Below are 14,805 nucleotides of genomic sequence, written 5' to 3'. Positions count from 1 at the left end.
CGTAAGCAGGTTCCCCTTGATGGCAGCAACATCGTACCCTTGAATTCACATTCAGACATTACTCATCCGGTCTCCCTACCTGGTGTTGGGGAGGCAGAGGGGGCAGGCTGCCCTTTCGGGGGGTCTGTCCAGGCACTGACGGAGGGCTCCGATCTCGCTTCAATTCCTTAAAAGAGGAAAACATCCAGCAATTTCTTCCTGCAGACCAACCTTTCTTTGATTTTCCTCCATTGCAGAAGAAATTGCCAACACAAAGACTACTAAGTGCCCATGTGTTTCCCAAAGAAACACTTCCATCCCCATGAAGAGGGGGACGACTCTGATAAGGTCCTTCAGGGTAGAGTCTTCTGGAATTTCTTGGCCTCAACTACTCCCTTAGTTGGCTTAGTATCCTAGTATTTGAGGGGCTGCCACAAATACTTATATTCCAAAGCACTTGAGGGTATAGGACAAGAAACAACAGATGGAAACTCATCAAGGAGAGAAGCAACCTGGAATTAAGGAGAACCTTCCTAACAGTGAAGACAATTAATCAGTGGAACAGCTTGCCACCAGAAGTTGTGGGTGCTCCTTCACTGGAAGTTTTTAAGAAGAGCTTAGACAGCCACTTGACTGAAATGGTCTAGGGTCTCCTGCTTGAGCAGGGGGCTGGACTAGAAGACCTCCAAGGTCCCTTCTAGCTTCATTCTGATTGGTTGAAGAGTATGGGTAGTCTTCAAGTTGCAACAATTCATATAGTGTCCGTTTGAAGATGCAGCAGCACTGGAACAAAATGACTTGTGATTATTTTTCACACTGATGACTGTTGCAGTTAACATGAATGTTTCATTATCAAAATTCAGCCGCTTGGCAACTGACTCATATTTATGACATATGGGTTGTGTGGGTGCTGTGATTCCTTCTTGCGACCTTCTGACCAACGAAGTCAACTGGGAAGCCAGATTCACTTAACAACCATGTTACTAACTTAACAACTGCCGGGATTCACTTAACAAGTGTGGCAAGAAAAGTCGTAAAATGAGGCAAAACTCATTAAACAGCTGTCTCGCTTAGCAACAGAAATTTTGGCCTTAATTGTGGCCAAAGTCAAGGACTGCCTGTACACACATGGAGAGAAGGTGAAGACACATGGATAACTGGCCCCAGAGGCATGGAAATCAGCTCCACTTCTGTGAAGTTGTGATAACACTTAGATATAATCCTAAACCAAGAAGGACTTAACCCCAGAGATTGACTCTAAACCTGGTTTGAGTTGAATGATGGAGAACCTACCTAGTCAAGACTCAAGATCCTCACCTTTGACTTCTCTTGGCTTTCCTGAAGTTCCGGGGCCTGGCGACGGGTTCGTTCTTCCTCTGCCTTCTTCTTGTTCTCTTCCTCTGCAGTCTTGGCCATGTTTTCAAAACGTTGTCTCAAGTTACCCATCCCAGCAGAAGCTGTTTCCAATGAGAAGGTCAATAGAGGGGCTTCAGGATTGTGAGAAGAAGCTTCCTCCATCTCCAATCAAAAGAAGACGTGGAACTGTCCCTGGTGGGATTGTGTAGGTCCTCTGATTGACTGGTCTTCAGAAAAGTACTATGAAACATCCAGTCACTCCTTAAACCAGGGTGTCCTGTCCAACCATGGCCACTTTAAGACCGGTGGACTTCAACTCCCAGAATTGATTCCACATTCCACATCCGTGTACGTCTTGCCAGGGATGAGAAAAGGGCATTTGTTGCTCTCTGTGAGATCTTTCCCTTCTTCCCAGGTGCCCATGGATCAACTTACCAGCTTCTACAGGTTTTGTCTTCTGATATGAAGAAACGGGAGCTTCCATTTCACCAAAACCAGCAGCACTCTGCAAGAGAAGTCAAGGGAAACAGATAAAAGACAATGTTTGTAGCCCAGGGTGGGTGCTGTCTGGGCTTGGTGGTTTTCTTGCAGACGTTTCATGACCCAACTCAGTAACATCATCCATGCTAGAAGGAAGGCAGAGGAGGAGGAGGAGGAGGAGGAGGAGGAGGAGGAGGAGGAGGAGGAGGAGGAGGAGGAGGAGGAGGAGGAGGAGGAGGAGGAGGAGGAGGAGGAGGACTGTGGGACCCTTGATGCTCTCTGAGCTTGGTTGTTGTCTTGAAGACATTTCATGACCCATCTATGGAACATCATCAGTGTTTTCCCCACTCACTTCTAGCACTGAAGTTGAAGTCCACGTATCTTCAAGTTGTTCAGGTAGACAAACTAATCTAGGTTTATTACACCCATTCTTGATTTATCCTCTCCCTGAAAAACCTGAAGATTTTTTTTCCTTTTAGGTCAGGTTGGAAATGGCTACAATGCAGCTTAATGGCACCGCTTTAAGAATGGAACAACCATGTTAGTTACAGAGGGTCCAGAAAAGCCAACATGGAGCTCAATCACAGACCCACAGATTCCCCCCCCCTCATATTTTACATGGACCCCAGACAAGACAGACATACAATAAGCAGTGGGGCTTCCATCATGCAGAAGTGGACAACATCTCGATACCCTGTGTATCTCCAGGGTAGCATAAGTCCACCACCAAAGGATAGAAGGAAGTTATGGACACCCTGGCTCTAATGAATGAGAGTTGTAGTCCAACATATCTGCAGGGAAAAAGATTGGAGAAGCTTCTCCTGAAGCCTTGATATCAGGAGAATAAAATCAAGCAGTGGGGCCAGAATGAGAAGCATTCGTGGTAGAGAATTTGAGTGGGTTAATGTCCTCCTCAGCATCTTCTCCCAACCATCAAGACCCAGTTGAGCCCACCCCCAGGTTCAACCTCCATTTACCTTGTCCACTCTGTCTTTCTGCACCCCATAACGGCCTCCAAAGCCTTGAGAATGGTCTGCAATAGAGAAAACAGCCAACTTTTTATGGAAGGTAGAAGCATGAATTGACCTCAGGAATCCAAGCTTAAGATCCTTCCTTCTCAGTTATCTGTGCAGCTGTCCTAAAAGGCTTGATGCTGCATTGAAAGAGTTATCCCAAAGGTCCTTTTTCCAATAGGCAACTGGACTTCCTTGGGGTTTTTTTTTACTTGAAAATGTTTCGCTTTTCATCTAAGAAACTTCTTTGGTTCTTCAGAACGAAGGAGAATTGAAGAGGCTGCTTGGGTGAGAAGGGAAACAGTTTCAATGAAAAAACCAAGGAAGTCCAGTTGCCTTTTGGAAAAAGCTGCTTTGGGGCAACATGACCTAGACAATGGAGAACCTTGAAAGAGTTGACCCTGGGTCCTATGATGAAGCTGATGCTTTAAACCAGGGGTCTGCAACCTTAAACACCCAAAGAGCCATTTGGAGCCGTTTCCCACAGAAAAGAAAACTCCGGGAGCCACAAAACCCTTCCCGTGCCTGATGATTTCTCGAGTGGCCACAAAACTAGCCTATGTAGTTGAATTAAACCTTCTGTTTTCTTCTGAAACTTTTCTTTTCTTGGATTTATCCATGGTAGCCCTACCGGGGGTTGAAAAGCTCAATAAATCGCATGTAAGTGTCACACATTGGCAGCTGTGAGTGATATTTTGAGTGACAGGGAGCCGCAGCAGAGGGGTGAAAGAGCCACATGTGGCTCCAGAGCAGCAGGTTGCTGACCCCCTGGTTTAAACACTAGTGACCACCTAAGAAATACAACCCTATGATGCATGTCGACACACCAAGACCACTTCGCACAATTAAAATTCGACTGGAGACTTCATAATACATCCCATCTCCTTCTCTAATCCCACCTAGGACTCATGGGTTTGAACCAGGGGTGAAATGCTCCCGGTTCGGACCAGATCTCCTGATCCAGTAGCAATGGAGGCAGGTGGTTCAGAGAACCACCTCTTTGGCCGAAAAAATGCTTTTAAAAGTAAAAGAAAAAGCCTTTGATGATCGCGCGGCTCAGCTGGGATCCTCAAAGGTTTTTAAAAGCATTTTTTCTACAACCTCTTCAGAGATTGTAGAAAAAATGCTTTCAAAAGGCTCTGACGATCCCAGCTGAGTTGCCTGTTCGGCAGAGGCTTTTTTTCTTTTAAATGCCTCTGACAATCTCAGCTTGGATTCGCCGAAGAGATTGTAGAAAAAATGGTTTTAAATGTAAAAAAAAAAATTGGCCACGCCCATCCAGTCATATTACCCCACCACCACCAAGCCACGCCCAAAGAACCGGTAGTAACAAATTTTAGATTTCACCACTGGTTTGAACTTCTCCTTAGGTATCCAACTCAGGTTAGATTGAGGGTGTTTGAGTCTTTCTGTACCACCACTGTCCTGCCTGAACTAGCTGTACAGATACAGCAGATTTCAGAAAGGCAGAGACACAACTAAGGTGGCTAGAATTGGGGTTCTGGTGGAGTTCTGCGGGTGCCACCTGCCTCTTTGTAGTAGATGCAAGTAGTAGTAGATGTAGCAGAATAACAGAGTTGGAAAAAAAACCTTGGAAGTCTAGTTCAACCCTCTGCTTAAACAGGAAACCCTATACCATCCTGGTCAAATGATGGTCCAATCTATTTTTGGAAACCTCCAGTGATGGAGCACCCACAACTGCTGAAGGCAAGCTGTTCCACTGGTTAATTGTTCTCACTGTCAGGAAGTTTCTCCTTAGTTCTAGGTTGCTTCTCTCCTTGGTTAGTTTCCACCTGTTGCTTCTTGTCCTGCCCTCAGGTGCTTTGGAGAATAGGTTGGCCTCAACTATACACAGCTGAGAAACTAGGAGAACAACAGGACCTTTGAAAATAATAAAGGGTGTCATAAAACTGTTACCCTTGATTGTCCCCTGTATGGCAGAAATACAACCACTCTTTCAGGTTTTGGAGCTTCAAAGTTCTTGAGAAGAACCTGGAAGCTTGAACTTGCGAAAGAAGAACTGAATCTTGTCTTAGCTAAAAGATTTCAGAACATGGTCTCTATGTTGTATATGTATGCTCTTCTAAGAGATTGCCCAGCCCTATCTCCTTCCACAAACCTGTCTGGGATTCATGGGGCTTGACTTCCTCCTTGTGGGCCCATCCCAAAGCAGACTTGTCTTGGCGGTCCTTCTGCACGCCATACTTCCCACCAAATCCAACGGCATGGTCTGCAATAAAAGAACATGAGTTCCTTCAGAAAGCTATGAGAGGCTAATTAAGATGAACCAAGGTTGACTTGCAGCTTCCAGACCTGTCTGGGATTCATGGGGCTTGACTTCTTCCTTGTGGGCCCATCCCAAAGCAGACTTGTCTTGGCGGTCCTTCTGCACGCCATACTTCCCACCAAATCCAACGGCATGATCTGGAATGAGAAGACGCAACATTTTTCAGAAAGACAAAGAGACACGAGAGGTTGTTTGAGAAGAAACAAATGGACTTGCAACTCCCAGAGAGAGAACACAAAACAAATCAGACATTTTTGATGGATAGATAGAATCACAAAGTCAACAGACTGCCTGACTTGGCACAACCTAATAAGCCACTCACAAATGCAAAGCTTAACCTGTGTGAGTGCAGCCACTAAATCTTCAATTGAGCTGGCTGCGTGCCCATAGTCAGTATGTTATGAGGTCCATGGTGCTCTCTGATCTTGGTTGTATTCTTGCAGATCTTTCATGACCCAACTAGGTAACATCATCAATGCTAGAAGGGGGTGAGTTTGCAGAGAGAAGGGGGAGGGGGAGGAGGAGCAGGAGGAGGAGGGTGTGGTCCATAGTGCTCTCTGAACCGGTTTGAATTCTTGCAGACATTTCATGACCCAACTAAGTAATTTCATCAGTGTTAGAAGGAAAGGGGTTTGAGGAGTGCAGGAGGAGGATGAGAAGGAGAAGAGGAAAAGGAAAAAGGAAAGAAAAGGAATGAAGGAGAGAAGGAGGAGGAGGAGGAGGAGTCCTTGGTGGTCTCTAAGCTTGGTTGTTTTACTTGCAGACATTTCATGACCCAACTAAGCAACACCATCAATGATAATGAAGAGGATAGTCCTGATGATGTTACCTAGTTGGGTCATGAAACGTTTGCAAGGAACCCACCAAGCTCAGGGACCACCAAGGACTCCACAGTTCAATCCTGAACTACAAATATTCTCTTCTCTTGGAGCCAATATATTGCAAGGTGAGTAGGTTCTAAAGTTTTCTAAGTCTTTCTTTGTGACTTGGGCTGATCGTTAGCTCTCAACCAAAGCTATCTCCCCATTTTGATAGGGGGGAAATGGACTTGCCGCTCCCAGTCCAAGTTCCAAAGACAGATGGACTTCTTTCTCTGGGAGCTTCCAAGTGGAGGTTGGACAGCCATCTGTCTGGGATCCTTAAATTTCTGTTCCTATCCTGAGCCAATTCTAGAGTTCATGTTCATGATCTGAGGAGCTCCTCATGTAGCAGACTAATGGGGAAGAAAAGCAACCCCGTGTACATATTGGGTATGGGTCAGCCAAACTAAAGGACCATCCGGCCACAGCTTCAACCCATCCGTCTTTTCTACAGACCTGTTTGAGATTCATGGGGCTTGACTTCTTCCTTGTGGGCCCATCCCAAGGCAGACTTGTCTTGGCGGTCCTTCTGCACACCATACTTCCCACCAAATCCAACGGCATGGTCTGGAATGGGAGAACACAATGTTTTTCAGAAAGCCATGAGAGATTTAATTGAGATGAACCAAGGTTGACTTGCAGCTTCCAAACCTGTCTGAGATTCATGGGGCTTGACTTCTTCCTTGTGGGCCCATCCCAAGGCAGACTTGTCTTGGCGGTCCTTCTGCACGCCATACTTCCCACCAAATCCAACGGCATAGTCTGAAGCGGGAGAACACAACTTTCTTCAGAAGGTCAATCCCATGGATGGTCTGAAAATCTACGGAGATCCTCAGTCAACCAGGTCATGGGTTGTCCCGAAGGTGCTTTTCTTCAAGAGGCACCTGGACCTTCTTGTTTTTATTTGAAGATGTTTCACTGAGAAATCCAAGAAGTTTCTTCTGTTCCGACTGAATGGTGGTGGTGTGGGGAAATGGAAGGAGTATTCTCAGAGAGAATACTAATGACCAGACGACTGCAAGGAATATAAATCCTTCCATTCCCCACCATTCAGTCAGAATGGAAGAAGCTTCTTGGATGAGAAGTGACACCTCTTTAAGAAAAAAACAGGAAGTTCAGTTGACTTTTGAAAAAGCATCTTTGGGGTGGTCTGAAAAGTTGGCATTTTAAAAACCCACTCATTTCATTCTCAAGGTCCAAGGAGACTGAGCACCAGAATAGGAATCTGGGGTGCCTCACCCCTGGGAAGAGATTGGTGCATCAGTGAAAGTGAATGGGTATCCTTGGGCCCTTTTACTGGGGAATGTGCTGTGGGAACTGGAGAAAGCATCTGGGGGTGGGAGGGGGGAATGCCCAGAAACCTGGGGGGTGGGTTGTCTCATAACTTACCTTTTTGGGAGGTGTGTATTTCTACCTCTCCCTTGTAGTCAAACCCAAGTGCAGACTGCAGGGAAGGGAAAGCGAGAGACATTATACAGATATCGCCCCCCCCCCCAGAATAATTATATCCAATAATTGTATTGATCACTTGGAATCGACAATAACCTGATGGGTCAAAATAATCAACCGAACAGTAGCTTGCCCTCAATGTATTTGTTGTTTTTTGTATTGTAAACTAGCCAGAGTCCCTTAGTGAGATGGGCAGGGTATAAATTTGATTAATAAATAAATACAAGAGCCTTGGTAGTACAGTGGTCTAAGGCACCCTGTTATTAAGCTGGTTATTAAGACCAGCTGCCTGCAATTACTGCAGGTTCGAATCTCGCCAAGGCTCAAGGTTGACTCAGCCTTCCATCCTTTCTAAGGTAGGTGAAATGAGGACCCAGTTTGTGGAGGCAATAAGCTGACTTTGTATAAATATACAAAAGAATGAAGGCTATTGCTTAATGCACTGTAAGCCTCCCTGAGTCTCCGGAGAAGGGCGGCATATAAATCAAATTTAAAAAAATAATAATAATGTTGAGTGGGAAGAAAATAAAATGGGGAGGGAGGGTAGGAAGGGGGCTGGAAAAGAAATAAAGTTACATTCAATTATTTGGGCTATTGGGAGTCACCTAATGTCAGGAGGAGGAGGAGGAGGAGGAGGAGGAGGAGAAGAAGAAGAAGAAGAAGAAGAAGAAGAAGAAGAAGAAGAAGAAGAAGAAGAAGAAGAAGAAGAAGAAGAAGAAGAAGAAGAAGAAGAAGAAGAAGAAGAAGAAGAAGAAGAAGAAGAAGAAGAAGAAGAAGAAGAAAATTGTAGGGTCCTTGGTGCTCTCTTAGCTTAGTTGTTTTCCTGGAGACCTTTCATGACCCAACTAGGGAACATCATCAGTGCTAGAAGGGAGTGGGATTTGTGGAAAGGAGGAGGAGGAGGAGGAGGAGGAGGAGGAGGAGGAGGAGGAGGAGGAGGAGAAGGAGGAAGACAACTGTGGGGTTTTCTTTGTGGCTTTCTTCCAGACGTTTCATGATGTAACTAAAAATATCATCAGTGCTAGAAGGGAGTGGTGTTTGTGAGGAGGAGGAGGGGGGAATCTGAGCCCACAGAAGGAATAGAAGAGACCCTCCCTAGTATCTTCCACCATAAAGGAGTGGGGAAAAGATGTATAGTACTTTCAGACTTGCAAGATTCTGTTACTATAAGTTTACAATAGTGTTGGCACCCATGGTGGTGCTTCTTGACTGAGCTACACTGAAGGGCTGACCTCTAACTTCCTGTCAACTTGCAAAGCTTTCAAGTTGCCATGAGCAGGAGGGAGGGAGAACTGATGGAGCTGATTGACTTCTCTCACTGAAACTACATTCCACAGATGCCTTTTTACCGCAATCAGAAGGAGGGTGTTAGGTTTCACAGCCAGCCAAAGTGGTTAATTGGAGAATGTGATTTATGACATGGCCAGGGAGGAGGGGAGAGACGGGGTCATGGGGGAACGTAAATCTATGTGGGATTAGTTCTAACTGCATCCGAATATTGCCAAAATGGTGCTCCTAATTGGCTCGTGGCTCATGAATTAATTAGGGCATCTTTCGGAAACTTCACAGCCCCGTTTCTGACTGCAACACCAAAGAACATTGACTGCAAAATTCCATTGAGTCAAATGGATTTAAAGAAGTTAAACCATCCAACCTCATCACTTCTCTTTCACGCTACAATAAGTATTATAACCAAAATAGTAGGCAGAACGGTAATCAAACAGCTCCAACCTTATCTGCTCGGTCCTTCTGAATGCCGTACTTTCCACCGAATCCCTTGGCTGCGTCCGTCTGGGAAGAGTGCATGCCGATCTCGGCAACATATTCGTGGCCCAGGGCACTCTGGAGAACCAAGAAAAACCAGGGTTATCTCCTGGCACGCTTGTTATTTGGATTAAGTTCTCCAGAAGGTCAAGCTGCCTTGCAGAAGAGCAGCTGTGCGAAAGACCAAGTGGAGATCAGTTGAGAACTTCAAAAAAGAAGGGGGGAAAAAGAACAGAGCCCCACATCAAGATTGTACCTTGTCCATACGGTCCTTCTCGGTTCCAAACTTGCCCCCGTAGCCATAGGAAGCTTTGGGTGCCGTCTCCAGCTCCTTCTTCTTGAGAACTTCATGTTCCTCAGATACCTTGCTTCTGAGCTGGTGGATGCTGAAAAGAGACATCAAATATGTAGCAAATTTGGAGAGGAGGAGGAGGAGAACTGTGAGTGCTCATAGATGGTTGCTCATAGATGGTTCGTGATGCAACTAGGTAACATCATCAGTCCAAGAGGGATTTATTGAATGGATGAGAAGGAGCTGAGAAGGTTCTTGTGGGGTTCTTGATGCTCTTTGAGCTTAGTTGTTTTCTTGTAGACATTTCATGACCCAACTATGGAACATCATCAGTGCCAAGGAATATGGAGTGTTTGCCACTCATACTGATGGTGCTACTTAATTTGGGTCAGGAAACAGCCACAAGAAAACAACCAAGCTCAGAGAGCACCAAGGACCCCTGTGATTCCTATTTTAGCTAACTTTGATTAATTTTAATGTTTAACATTTAACAATGTTTTATATTGTCATTTTTATACGATTGTATGCTGCCTGGAATCTCCTCTTGATAGCGAGATGGGCAGTGTATAAATGTAATCAATAAGAAAATAAAATAAGTCAGGAGAAAGCTCAGCGGAGATATTGAAAGAAGAGAAATGGTCACAATTTCTGGTCACCATGCGAGGGCTATGATGTCCTCTAAGATGAAGAAAAGCAGCACTTCTGCCTTTCTCCAAATAAATACATACACAAAAGTTTTCTGAAAAGAGGAAGGACCTCACTTCCTCAGTTTTTGGAGAACAGAACAAGGAAGCGACATAAATTGTGGGTCACAGGATTCCATTCATGCTGAAGAACTTCACGGTCAAGTTGAAGCACAGCCTGTTCTCCCTGGAGGAACCCCACCAGGTTCTCCAATTTAGTGCCTTCGGGATTGGATTGCAAATTCCATGCTGTTTGGGGAAGATGGGTATTGTTATCCAATGACTCTGGACAGGAAAGGGCAGGATAAAGTCTTGTGCAAGGATCTGAGCTATGAGTCTTCAAATATGTGGAACAGGATGGAGAATAAGAACTTCTGAAGTTCTTCTTTCTCCTTCTAATGGTTCCTGGTCCCCAAATTCAGAGACTGGGGTGGGGAACTGTGCCCCAAAATAACACTTTTCATTTGTTGACATGAGCTCCATTGATCAAAGTCAACAAAGTCACTAGTCCTCTTAGTATTTCTCAATCTTGGTAGTTTGAAGATGGGTGGACTTCAACTCCCAGAATTCCTCAGCTGGCTGGGGAATTCTGGGGGTTGAAGTCCACCCATCTTCAAACTACCAAGATTGAGAAACACTGTTCTTAGACTCCTCGGCCCCAGCTCCCACTAGTAGCTCGGTCTTTCTCTGTAGTTGGCCTTCAAAAGTCTTGGCCAACATTTGGGTGAGGACACCACTTCCTTTCCCTGAGAGAAGCAGACACTGCTATGGTAACCACCAAGAGAAGAAGTCCGACTAGAGCCTCAGTCCAACTCCCCTCCCTCCTTCCAACATGTGTGAGACACTAAGGCCCTCCTTTCAACATGGCTCTGGGCTCCATTATGGTCATACCTCGAGGACCGGGGCCAAGGGTTTTGGGGGAGGGTCACAGGCCTACTTTTGACCCAGCAGAAGTTGAGGTCTAGGTGAAAGGGAAGACGGGATGGAGAAGCCACTCACTTGATGTGTTCTGCACGGCCAGAGCCTTCGATGGTCTTAGCCCCCCACCTCTGCTCCTTCTCCGAAATGTCGTTCTGTCAACAACAGGAAATAAGAAGTTACACCTGGTGAGACTCAGGAGAAGGTGTCTTGGTGCCCATCCATGGAACATCATCTCCATGATGATGAGGTCAGGTTGCCTCCATCTCCACCAACCTTCCAGAAGTCCTTTAAAATGGGTTATGTGTGTGCCTACATATCGATCTAAAGCCAGACATATTTCTGTTAGGTATACTACCAGAAAAGCATGACAAAGGGGTTGTATATTTAATATTGCATGTGTTGATGGCAGCAAGAATTGTATTTGCACAGTATTGGAAAAATGAGGAAATTCCTGCAGAAGAAAACATAATTTAAAAAATATTAGACTGTGCAGAAATGGAATAGGCTAACATTAAAGAATGAAGAAGATACAGAATATTTTTTTAAAAACATGGGATTTGTTTTAGACAATAAAGGTAGTAATTAGAAGTTGGTGGTGTACCACTATATACAAGTAAATATTGTTACTATTATTGATATTATGTATAAGTAAATTGACCCAGACCATAAAATGTTTATTAAGCATTCGTTTATGTTAAAGAAAAATGTACAAATAAAATTTATGAAACGGGCTATGCCTGCAGCCTTGGGGATCTCCAGGGACTGAAGAACTGATAACATGGCTACAATCAGTGATGGGATTCAGCCAGTTCAGGCCGATTCAGGCGAACCAGTTGTTAAATTGCTGGCTGGCCCCGCCCCTCCCTTCCCTTCCCTGCCCCGCCCCTTCCAGGCGTCCTCATGCGCCTTATTTTGGCTCCCAGGAAAGTGCAGGGAGGCCTACTAGGCCCAAAATGGGGCGTGGGGGGGAGATAAGCAAATAAACAAATAGACAAATAGACAAATAGACAAATAAATAGACAAATAGACAAATAAACAAATAGACAAATAGACAAATAGACAAATAGACAAATAAACAAATAGACAAATAAACAAATAGACAAATAGACAAATAGACAAATAGACAAATAGACAAATAAACAAATAGACAAATAGACAAATAAACAAATAGACAAATAGACAAATAGACAAATAAATAGACAAATAGACAAATAAACAAATAGACAAATAGACAAATAGACAAATAGACAAATAGACAAATAAACAAATAGACAAATAAACAAATAGACAAATAGACAAATAGACAAATAAACAAATAGACAAATAGACAAATAGACAAATAAATAGACAAATAGACAAATAAACAAATAGACAAATAGACAAATAGACAAATAGACAAATAGACAAATAAACAAATAGACAAATAAACAAATAGACAAATAGACAAATAGACAAATAAATAGACAAATAGACAAATAAACAAATAGACAAATAGACAAATAAACAAATAGACAAATAGACAAATAGACAAATAAACAAATAGACAAATAAACAAATAGACAAATAGACAAATAGACAAATAAATAGACAAATAGACAAATAAACAAATAGACAAATAGACAAATAGACAAATAGACAAATAGACAAATAGACAAATAAACAAATAGACAAATAAACAAATAGACAAATAGACAAATAGACAAATAAACAAATAGACAAATAAACAAATAGACAAATAGACAAATAGACAAATAGACAAATAGACAAATAGACAAATAAATAGACAAATAGACAAATAAACAAATAGACAAATAGACAAATAGACAAATAGACAAATAGACAAATAAACAAATAGACAAATAAACAAATAGACAAATAGACAAATAGACAAATAGACAAATAGACAAATAAACAACTTTTCTAAAGTTCCTCCTCGTTTCTCGTTTTTTCGATCCCTTGTCTCTATTGGGGAAGGGGGGATGACCTAAGAGTTTTCCCTGCACTGTCGCGATGAACATCTTGGCTTCCTTGAACTGCACCCTTATAGGACCACCCTTTCTGCCGCCTCAGAAGCAGCTGTGCCCATCCCTGTGGGAGCCAGGCAGAGCCCCATGGGTCTGGAGCTCCTGAACCACGATCGGCCTGGGGGTACAGAGGACTTACCACAAAATCCGGATCGGTGTCCCAATCATCTCCTTCGGTCTCCACCTTTGCAGCCACGTTGTGGCCCGCCACAGCTTTCCACATCTGGGAGAAGAGAGAAAAGAAAAAAGGAAGGAAGGAAGGAAGGAAGGAAGGAAGGAAGGAAGGAAGGAAGGAAGGAAGGAAGGAAGGAAGGAAGGAGAAGGAAAGAAGAGGAAGGAAGGATGAAAGGAAAGGAGAGGAAGGAAGGAAGAAGATAGGGAGAAGGGGAAGGGAAGGGAAGGGAAGGGAAGGGAAGGAAGGAAGGAAGGAAGGAAGGAAGGAAGGAAGGAAGGAAGGAAGGAAGGAAGGAAGGAAGGAGATGGGAATAAGAGGGAGGGAGGGAGGGAGGGAGGGAAGGAAGGAAGGAAGGAAGGAAGGAAGGAAGGAAGGAAGGAAGGAAGGAAGGAAGGAGATGGGAATAAGAGGGAGGGAGGGAAGGAAGGAAGGAAGGAAGGAAGGAAGGAAGGAAGGAAGGAAGGAAGGAAGGGGAAGGAAAGAAGAGGAAGGAAGGAAGGATGAAAGGAAAGGAGAGGAAGGAAGGAAGGGGAAGGAAGGAAGAGTAAGGAAGGAAAGAAGGAAGGGGAAGGAAGGAAGGAAGGAAGGAAGGAAGGAAGGAAGGAAGGAAGGAAGGAAGGAAGGAAGAAGACTCCAAATCAAGCACAAGATTTTTCTTTCTTTTTTTTTAATAGTTTTTATTAATAATAAAAAGAAAAAAACAAAACCAACATAGATACATTGAAACAACATACAAAACGAACACACATCAATTCAGTCCAATGACTGACTCTTAGAAGATGTTACAACGGTGGGTTATTTTTCATATTTCTATTTGTATCAATATTTACAGTCACCTATTTACTTAGTTGTATATGTACATATATAGTTGACTCCTTATTTACTTCTATGCATTTCTATTGAGTACTCGAAAATCATCTTTATATTCCTATTTTTGCCTCCAGCCAGTTGTACCATCTTTGCCATACTAAATAGTAATCAGTATCATCTTTCTCTTGTATTTCTTTTGTGAGCTTATCCAATTCTGCACATTCTGTGATTTTAGCTATTATTTTGTCTTCTGTGGGTAACTGTTCAGATTTCCAATGTTGGGCAAAGAGTATACGTGCTGCTGTGAGGATATGGATGATCAGATATTTTATTTCTTTGGTATATTGTGCTGTGATTATTCCCAATAAAAAGGTTTCCGGCCTCATTTCCAGTTTTTGTTTCGTGATTTCTTCAATCATTGTTTTAATTTGTTGCCAGTATTGTTTTGCCCTTCGGCATAGCCACCAGAGATGATAATATGTCCCTTTCTGTGATTTACATTTCCAGCACATCGGAGATGTATTTGGAAACATCTTGGCTAGGCGCGCCGGTGGGAGGTGCCATCGGTAGAACATTTTGTAAAGGTTTTCCTTGTAGGGTATAGACAATGTCATCTTGTAATTTATCTTCCACAGATTCTCCCACTTATCCAATTCAATAGTATGTCCTATATTTTTGGCCCATATTATCATATTCTCTTTGACAACCTCCT

At 43.5% G+C, this 14,805-nt stretch overlaps 1 protein-coding gene across 1 annotated transcript in view; it reads right to left on the bottom strand.

Moving 5' to 3' along the window:
- The window catches only part of GOLGB1 (golgin B1), a 54,113-nt gene that overhangs the window by 4,367 nt on the left and 34,941 nt on the right, over positions 1-14,805 (bottom strand). Inside the window, exons 18-30 of the mRNA XM_070947250.1 lie at positions 13,248-13,331; positions 11,163-11,236; positions 9,445-9,574; positions 9,156-9,266; positions 7,365-7,419; positions 6,627-6,737; positions 6,432-6,542; positions 5,142-5,252; positions 4,948-5,058; positions 2,793-2,848; positions 1,771-1,840; positions 1,297-1,436; positions 80-166 (exon numbers count right to left, since the gene is read on the bottom strand). Of these exons, the coding sequence (XP_070803351.1) occupies positions 80-166; positions 1,297-1,436; positions 1,771-1,840; positions 2,793-2,848; positions 4,948-5,058; positions 5,142-5,252; positions 6,432-6,542; positions 6,627-6,737; positions 7,365-7,419; positions 9,156-9,266; positions 9,445-9,574; positions 11,163-11,236; positions 13,248-13,331 (1,251 nt within the window). The remainder of the gene's footprint in view (positions 1-79; positions 167-1,296; positions 1,437-1,770; positions 1,841-2,792; positions 2,849-4,947; positions 5,059-5,141; positions 5,253-6,431; positions 6,543-6,626; positions 6,738-7,364; positions 7,420-9,155; positions 9,267-9,444; positions 9,575-11,162; positions 11,237-13,247; positions 13,332-14,805) is intronic.

Source organism: Pituophis catenifer, unplaced genomic scaffold (assembly GCF_029215685.1).
Source record: "Pituophis catenifer annectens isolate HBS135680 unplaced genomic scaffold, rPitCat1.0.hap2 SCAF_7, whole genome shotgun sequence".
NCBI classification, from domain to species: Eukaryota; Metazoa; Chordata; class Lepidosauria; order Squamata; family Colubridae; genus Pituophis; species Pituophis catenifer.
The sequence above is the reverse complement of the archived record's forward strand: the minus strand, read 5'-3'. Positions and strand labels throughout refer to the sequence as shown.